Source organism: Vulpes lagopus, chromosome 15, assembly GCF_018345385.1.
Source record: "Vulpes lagopus strain Blue_001 chromosome 15, ASM1834538v1, whole genome shotgun sequence".
In the NCBI taxonomy this organism is placed as follows: Eukaryota; Metazoa; Chordata; class Mammalia; order Carnivora; family Canidae; genus Vulpes; species Vulpes lagopus.
Genome location: NC_054838.1, coordinates 41,040,666 through 41,049,296, shown reverse-complemented (window position 1 = coordinate 41,049,296; position 8,631 = coordinate 41,040,666). Strand labels below are relative to the sequence as shown.

The window sequence follows — 8,631 nt, the reverse complement described above, 5'->3', positions numbered from 1 at the left end:
AGTGCACTTTTGTAAATTTCTGAATTTCCTTTTCTTCCATATATCTGCATTCTTTTTAAGGCAGGTGTTGGGTAGGTGAGTTTAATCATTTTGCAGTGCTTAAGAGATTAAAGGCTTATAGGCTTTCCTTGCAGTCTGGAGTTCCAGTCTCCTTTTCTTTTCCTCCTTCTTCCCTCTCTCCTCCACTGCTCCCATGTCCCCCTCCCCCAAGCCTGCCCTAGGGCCTTTGGGGCAACTCTGTTGCTTTCTGATTTGATTTTCTTCTGGTAAATGACTTACAGTGTGAATGGAGCCTAGCTCTATATTTCCTGTCTTAAAAGTAAAATCAAACTCTGAAAAATCAATGTACAGGAAAAAGTAACTTCAAAAGCCAGGGCTCATGTTCCACAAGCCTCTTGAGCTCTCCTCTGCCCCCAAAACAATGCATTCATAGGGCTATTGGAAGTGAAACTTTCCAAAACTCCCCAATGGAAATGGCAGACAGCTCCCGGGTTGTTTTCCTGGCAGAGACAAGGAGTTCTGATCACTCATCATGGCTATGCAGCCATTCTCAGAGTCCATTAGGAAGCCTTTGGCCTTTACCGCAAAAAGTAAGCTTTGCAGAAATGTAGGCGGCTGAATGAATAAATAGTGACTGGGCAAGGGGGGAAAATCAGAGAGTTTAACAGTATTCATCTATCTCATCTCTAAAAAAGAGAAGAGGAGGATTTTCCAGTTTTAAGGTTTAGCTCATATCCATAGCATTGAGAGAATGAATAATTTAAAGGAAACAGTTATTTTTGTTTGTCTTTTGTTTTTGTTTCCAAGAGTGTATACTGGGCATGGTTGGCATCTTAGAGACCTGTATTGCCTGCTCCCTTCATGTCTCCTTGCTGGCTCAAATGCAGTTTCCACATTGTCTGTGTTGTCCTTTAGCAATCCACCTCTGCTTGAACACAGGACCAACCTTGGGCCATAAGTTTGGCTAAGGAATCCCAAGATGCTTTAATATTCACAGATCATGCTCCCTTTCTGCCTCTGCTGCCTCCATGGCGCCCGTGAAAAAGCTTGTGGCGAAAGGGGGTAAAAAAAAGAAGCAAGTTCTGAAGTTTACCCTTGATTGCACCCACCCGGTAGAAGATGGAATCATGGAGGCTGCCAATTTTGAGCAGTTTCTTCAAGGGAGAATCACAGTGAATGGAAAAGCTGGGAATCTCGGTGGAGGGGTTATAACCATAGAAAGAAGCAAGAGCAAAATTACTGTAACTTCTGAGGTGCCTTTTTCCAAAAGGTATTTGAAATATCTCACCAAAAAATATTTGAAGAAGAATAACCTCCGTGACTGGTTGCGCGTAGTTGCTAACAGCAAAGAGAGTTACCAGTTGTGTTATTTCCAGATTAACCAGGACGAGGGAGAGGAGGAAGATGAGGATTAAAACTCATTTATCTCAAATATTTTGTATGAGTTCTTGAATAAAACTTGGAACCCCCCCCCAAAAAAATAATAATATTTACGATCATTTAGCCTAATTAAAAGAAAATCTTCAAACTTGCTGCTTGAGTTTTGGGCCTTATAATAATAGTGCAATTCATACTGGAGTGAACTCCACACTGTCTGTCTGGACATGCAGGGGCTACCATTTCTCCTTGACTGCCAGGGCAACTTGGGTGCCTCAGTCAGTTAGGCATCAGACTCGGTCTCAATTCAAGTGTTGGATCTCAGGGTCATGAGTTCAAGCCTCACATCTGGGTTCACTCCGGGCATGGAGCCTACTTAAAAAACAAACAGGGGCTCCTGGGTGGCTCCAATGGTTGAGCATCTGTCTAGGGCTCCGGGCATGATCCTGGGGACCGGGATGGAGTCCCACATTGGGCTCTCTGTGGGCAGCCTGCTTCTCCCTCTGCCTGTGTCTCTGCCCCTCTCTCTGTGTATCTCTTATGAATAAATAAATAAAATCTTTAAAAAACAAAGAAACAGTGTTCCCCCTTGACTGCCCAGAGAGCCCTATTTCAACCCTGCCAGATCCCTGCAACATGCTTGTCCCTGAAACTCCCTTCTCTTACTATTCAAAACAACACTTGAAAGAGTGTCTTTTTACACAGACCTTTCTCAATAAATATTTATTGACTTGGCTGGTAAAAAAAAAAAAAAAAGTTTCATAGGAACTTACTCCTCACAAATAACATATCTGCACTTTATTGGATCCTTCCATGCCTCAGTCCCATGTAGTGATTTATAGTGAAATCTTTATGGCCCATGAGAGTCCACTGAAAGAGTATCTGTGAGGCCCGAAGAGGCTTTTTCATCATTTGCAAAACTTAGCAGAAGGAAAGTTCCCAATTCTTTTTATGCAGAAGGGTTGTCCCACTTTGTGTAATTCACTATAACTTTTATCTTCAGTTAAAATTAAAAGTGAATGACACGACTGCTTGTGTGGTTTGATCTTAATGAACTAAACATGAGATGAGAGTTCACAGAGTTTCAAACTCTCAGACCACTTACATTGGCCATTGCTTAGCTCAATGTGACTAACTGCAGTGATAAGGTTAGAAAACATAAACACTCTAAATCCCAATCTCAGATCACACTTCATATAACTCAGTTTTGGCAGAATGGATCAATGAATATCCTGTGATTAGGAGATTCCTAAATTGCTAAAACAATCCCCTATGTGCTGTAGGTATATTGGATAAGAGGAATAATACGTGGAATTTCTGAAGTAAAGGGGGGAAAAAAGCCCCAACAAAGTAAGGTATGCATTGCTGTGTGTGTGTGTGTGTGCGTGTGTGTGTGTGTGTGTGTCTGTAGAATAGCAGATACCAAATGTGATGATTCTAAGATTCTTTTTTTTTCAAATTTTAAAATATTAGAAATTGAGATATATAGTCATACTATGAAACTACTGTGTCAGAATAATTAACAGCATTTTTCTTGTCTTATGGGCACATAAAGTAATGGGTCAGTCTTTTTTTAAAATATTTATTTATTTATCCATTCAGAGGGAGAGAGAGAGACAGAGAGACAGAGACACAGGCAGAGGGAGAAGCAAGCTCCATGCAGGGAGCCCAGTGTGGGACTCAATCCCAGGTCTCCAGGATCACACCCCAGTCTCAGGCAGCATTAAGCAGCTACGCCACCAGGGCTGAATGGGTCAGTCTTTTGGTGGAACAGAGTAGAAGATCCTGAAGGAGTGTGAAGGTAAAAGTGATGGTAGCACAGCCACAGCCAAGAAAGAAGGCCGATGCAGGAGTGGTTCTTGTCATCTGAGGCTCATAGGACTTTGCTACTCCATCACCAAATCTGATTTACCCCCACACTATAGCAGAAATAGTTATTGTGACAAAAAAATTGTTTTGCAATGATATAAGGTTGTTGCAGGAAAGTGACAACCCAGGTGGAGGCCATACCTCCCAAGGTCATCTTCATCCCCTCCTTGCATTTAGATGAGAACATGTGATTTTTTTTTCCCACTTAAAATATAAGCATAAGTGATGATTATCTCATCTAGGAAAGGGTTTTTAAGAAAAACATGTATGTTCTCCACACCTTTCTTTTTCCTTTCATTTGTTGGATGCAGACAATGCTAATGAAGGCCTAGGGCATCGGAGAGTCAAGTGATGTGAAGATTCTGCGTGTCTATAACATCAGGTTGGGAAAAGCTACCTGCCAGCCATGAACAGCTGTCTTGAACTGTTGCACTAGCAAAAAATAAACTTCTGATGTATTTGAGACACCGTATATTTTTTGGATCTGCTTGTTATAGCAGCTGGTGTCACTCTAATATATTCATATTATTTCAAGATACCAAAAACAAGGTAGGAAATTAAAAGTTACATGAAGATGAGAGTTGAGGAGGAGGCTTAATATATTTTACAGTATTAGCCAAAAGAAGGGAAGAAAATCATTTAGCAGTTCCTGATATGTCTAAAAACATTTGAAAGGCAGTCCTAAAGTAGAAGAGATAAGAATTTTATGAGTCCAGAAAGCTTACCTCTGAACAAGTGGCAGTTAGGCAGGTTTCAGCCTAATTTTGCAAACATATTCTAACCATTTCCTGTATTCCAAACGGCTTTGCCAAATAGCAATTCCCTGGCACTAATCTTCTTCAGACCCAAGTTGGACGAACATCTAAAAGCATTCGTGCTTTAGGCAGGGTGTAGAAGAGATTATCTCTAAGGCAGCACTCCTCTCTGAGTGCTCACACGAGGTTGTTATGCATGTGTAAGTGGTATTTAGCTATGGCAGAATGGATATTAGAATGGAGGCAGCCGTGATAACAAAGATCAAAATCTTCTGTATGGAAATATGCTGATAGACAAGCAAAGGGAATGGATAATTTCACATTTTCCTGATTAGATGGACTTATTTCTAAGTTAGGAAAATATAGTGAGAAATTATGATTCATAGGAGATCATTCAGTCAGTACACATTTACTAGGCACTTGGTATATGTCTGACACCATCTTATGCAACTACAGGGCATGGCTCCTGTTCTCAAGGATGTTATGATCTACGAGAGGAGACAGAGTGTATTCACTTTTGAATATTCATTTTTCTACTGTAAGATCACCAGGGCAAGTAGAACAAGCCAGAAAGACAGCATGCTGGAGGGGAACAAGCCCCACATTTGGAGCCAGAGGAGCAAGACTCAAGGTCTGCCTCCTATTGGCTATGAGATCTTTAGTAACTCATTAATTTTTTTGATACTCAGTTAAAATTTTTTTATAATAAACTAATACATATATTTTAAAATTTGGAAAAGTTCACAGCTTTAAATGTTTTTAGTGAATGTTAGCTGTTACTTTGAATTCAGAAAGCAACTGTTAATAATTTTAGTTATTCACTTCCAAAAATAAGTAGGCATATATATATATATATATATATATATATAATCCAGAATATTTTAATATTTACAGATTTGGAAATATAATGATTCCAATCCCAAAGAGGAGGACTATAGGGCAGACACATGTGAGAGGAAGGATAGTTATAGCTAGAGAGCAGAGAGAGGACCTGAGCAGGCAATCCTGGGCACAACAGTTCTAGGAGGAGGAAGCCTCGTGGAGAGAGACGGCTGGGGAAGCAGTGCTATGTTTATGTTTAAAAGATGAAAAGTTTCATCTTTTCATTCTTTCATGAACTGAATAAACCTCTAAAGAATTAAGAATCCAGAAGGAGAATGGGAAGGAAAACTCTTTTCCACCTTTCTGCATGGGGAAAAATTCAGTTCTTCCCTACTATGTCTTTCTTCACTGTGTGTCTCCTTTGTTTTCTGTTCTTAAAAATTGAAGTATAATTTTAAAAATTGAAGTCTGTATAGTTAACATACAAACATATTAATTTGAGATGTGTAACATAATGATTCAACAATTCTATACATTACTTAGTGCTCATCATGATAGTACTCATAACTCCCTTTAGCTATTTCATACATTCCCCTCATCCACCTCTCCTCTGGCAACCACCAGTTTTCTCTGCATTTAGGAGTCTGTTTTTTGGATTGTCTCTTTTTTCTTTGTTCATTTTTTTTGTGTTCTTAAATTCATATGGTATTTGTCTTTCTCTGACTGACTTATTTCACTTAGCATTACACTCTCTAGATCCATCTATATTGTTAAAAATAGCAAGATTGTATTCTTTTCTTATGGCTGAGTAATAGTGTGTGTGCGTGTGTGTGTGTTTATACATTTTCTTTATTCATTCATTTATTGATGGACAAGTGGGCTGCTTCCATATCTTGGCTAATGTAAACAATGCTGCAATAAACATAGATGGCATATACCTTACACCTGTCAGAATGACTGTGTATCTTCTTTTACCTTCATAGAGAGCACTTCACTTTTGACACGTCTGGTCACAAACTATGTGCCCCCATCCAACCAATTCTTTGCTATACCAGTTAGGTATCCTATAAATTTAAATCAGTTCTGATGCCGTCTACCAGGAGATAATGTCAGACCCCACAGGGTAAGGACTCGTCCCATAAGCCTGACCCCCTCGCCCTCATACTACTTTAGATGCCAATTAAAACTGTAGAGCAGTTCACAGAACTCGGGAAACATTTAACAATTACTAGTTCATTAAAAAATATGATAAAAGATATAGATGGACAACCAGATGAGAAGATATATGGGGCAAGGTTTATGAGGGTCTGAGTGCTGTAGCTTCTGTTCCTGCGGAATTAGGATGGGTCACCTTCTCAGTATATAGATGTGAAAAGCTCCCAAAACCTCATACTTTGGGGATTTTTATGGATGCTTCATCATGTAGACATGATCAGTCATTAACTCCATTGTCACATCTCCTCCCTCTTCAAGCAAATAGGGTATGGGGCTAAACATTTGAAGCTCCTTTTTTTTTTAAAGATTTTATTTATTTATTCATGAGAGACACACAAAGAGAGAAGCAGAGACATAGGCAGAGAAAGAAGCAGGTTCCATGCAGGGACCCTGATGTGGTACTCAAACGCAGGACCCCAGAATCAGGCCCTGAGCTGAAGGCAGACACTTAACTGCTGAGCCACCAGGTGTCCCTACATTTGAAGCTTCCGATCACAGCTTGGCCTTCCAACTGATCAGCCCCCATCCAGGAGTCCTCCAAAAGCCCATCCAGAGTCACCTCATTAAAACACAATACACAGTCCTATCACCCAAGAAATTACAAGAGGTTTAAGAGCTCTATGTCAGAAGCCAGAGCAGAAACAAATACATATTTTTTTCTACTATCTCATGGGAAAGGAGGAGAACCTAAAACCAACATTTTGAGTCTTCTCCTACATCATACCATGTAAACCCTCACAATAACCCTGTAAGATTGATATTGCATTATTGTTACATATAATAGGCCAAAATATTTTTTTAAAGATTTCATTTATGAGAGAGAGAGACAGAGAGAGAGGCAGAGACATCTGCAGAGGGAGAAGCAGGCTCCATGCAGGGAGCCCAATGTGGGACTTGATTCCGGACCCCCGGGATCATGTCCTGAGCTGAAGGCAGCAGCTCAACCACTGAGCCACCCAGGCATCCCTATAGATCAAAAATATTGAGAAACAGAGCTCATCCAGCTTGTAAATCACGGGAGCTGGATTTGAAACGATATTGCCTGATTCCCAAACTCATGTTCTTTCTTCCATATTGAAATATCCCCCAAAAGAAGAAAGTATCTTCTTACATTATTTGCCTAGATAAATTATTCAGAAGGAAAGTACAGAAATCTAGAAACAGTTTCTCTCTGTTACAAGTGTTTGCTTTGCAATTTGCACATTTTCGCGTTGGCTGAAATACTCCATCACTTTCCCGTTCTTTACTCCTACCTGAATAAGAATTAAGGGGAAGACTGGGGAAGAGCTCTGTTAGGCAAAGGAAGTAACTGGTACCTTATGACCATCGAAGGAACTATTTCTTTCTGGACTTGAAAGTAGAATATAAGGGAGGCAGTGGCCAGGGACTAGCACTCCACGATCTGGGAGAACTTAACTTCCATTTTTTTCTTTATTGGAAAATTTATGTAGGGAGCTCAATAAGGCCATTAGTTTGGTTATAACCAGGATTGTCAATTTAGCAAATAAAAATGCATAGGACCCAATTAAATTTGAATTTCAGAAAAACAATTTCTTTAGTATATTCCAAATTTTTACTGTATGTCTCTAGTCATACTAAAAGTGTTGTTTATATGAAATTTATTTTTGAGCAGATGTCCTGTATTCCACTTGGCATTCCTAATTATGACTGATAGCCATCCAATTGGCCAACTAAATCCAAAGGTCAGAGGGAAAAATCTATTGTCTGAGGCCTCAAAGTCTAAATGCTGCCCAGGTCTCATTTCTGATCTCTGGAAGGAGTATAAACTTGGAACCCAGCCTAGAAATCCAGCCTTAGGTTTGTCCCTGTTTCCTGCTAGTCAGTCTTCTGGGCTGTTCAGTCTAGGCATCCTAATTTAAAATGTCCTTTGTGGTTATAGTTGAAGGGAGGAAATAATTGTGCTTATAATTCAGTGTAAGTAATAAAATAAATCCCTTAATTGGGCTCTGTAAATTTTATGTTTATTCATGACTTATAAGATACCCTATTGATGTAGGAATTAGCAGATTAGAGGACAGGAGAGTTGTGCTCATCTGTGAGACAATGGAAACACAACACTTTGTTACTTAATCACCCACTCACCATTTAGTCAGATTCTCCCCCAAGAGAATCTCTCCAGAGCCACGTCATTACTAAAAGGGAAAATAAAAACAAACAAACTGAAAAAAGAATTATTATATGTGGGTTCCCATTTACTTTTCTCCCAAGGTCACAGCTGTTTGCTGAATGAATGAAGTTTCAGGATTTGGTTCTTCAACCTTCATCTGCTCTCTGTTAAATTACTGAATTACTGAGAATGAGGAAACATGGATGAGCCAGACAGTTGCGGTGTCAGTTTCATTCTTTACTCAATTACCCATCATTTTAGAGAAGATGGAATTTGCAATGCTTTGAGCAAATCTGGGATGCCATCTGGGAACAATAGTCTTAAGGCCACAGAACCAGTGAGGGCTCCCAACACTGAATATTCAGGCTGGTGAGATATTTCAGAAATTCTCTCCCAATCTTAATTTCTAAGTAGCCTACACTATTTATGATACTAACAGCCCCAAACCAAACTACCACACCTAGA

The 8,631-nt window shown here is 39.6% G+C and overlaps 1 protein-coding gene across 1 annotated transcript; it reads left to right on the top strand.

Annotated features, from left to right (window-relative positions):
- Positions 1 to 1,028: 1,028 nt before the first annotated feature.
- LOC121476516 (60S ribosomal protein L22-like) lies at positions 1,029 to 1,469 on the top strand. Its single transcript, XM_041730586.1, has one exon. The coding sequence runs from the start codon at positions 1,029 to 1,031 to the stop codon at positions 1,413 to 1,415; it is 387 nt and encodes a 128-aa protein (XP_041586520.1). The 3' UTR covers positions 1,416 to 1,469.
- Positions 1,470 to 8,631: the final 7,162 nt, after the last annotated feature.

Coding starts and splice junctions, on each gene's coding strand:
- LOC121476516 (XM_041730586.1), top strand. CDS start 1,029: ATGGCGCCCGTGAAAAAGCTTGTGGCGAAAGGGGGTAAAAAAAAGAAG.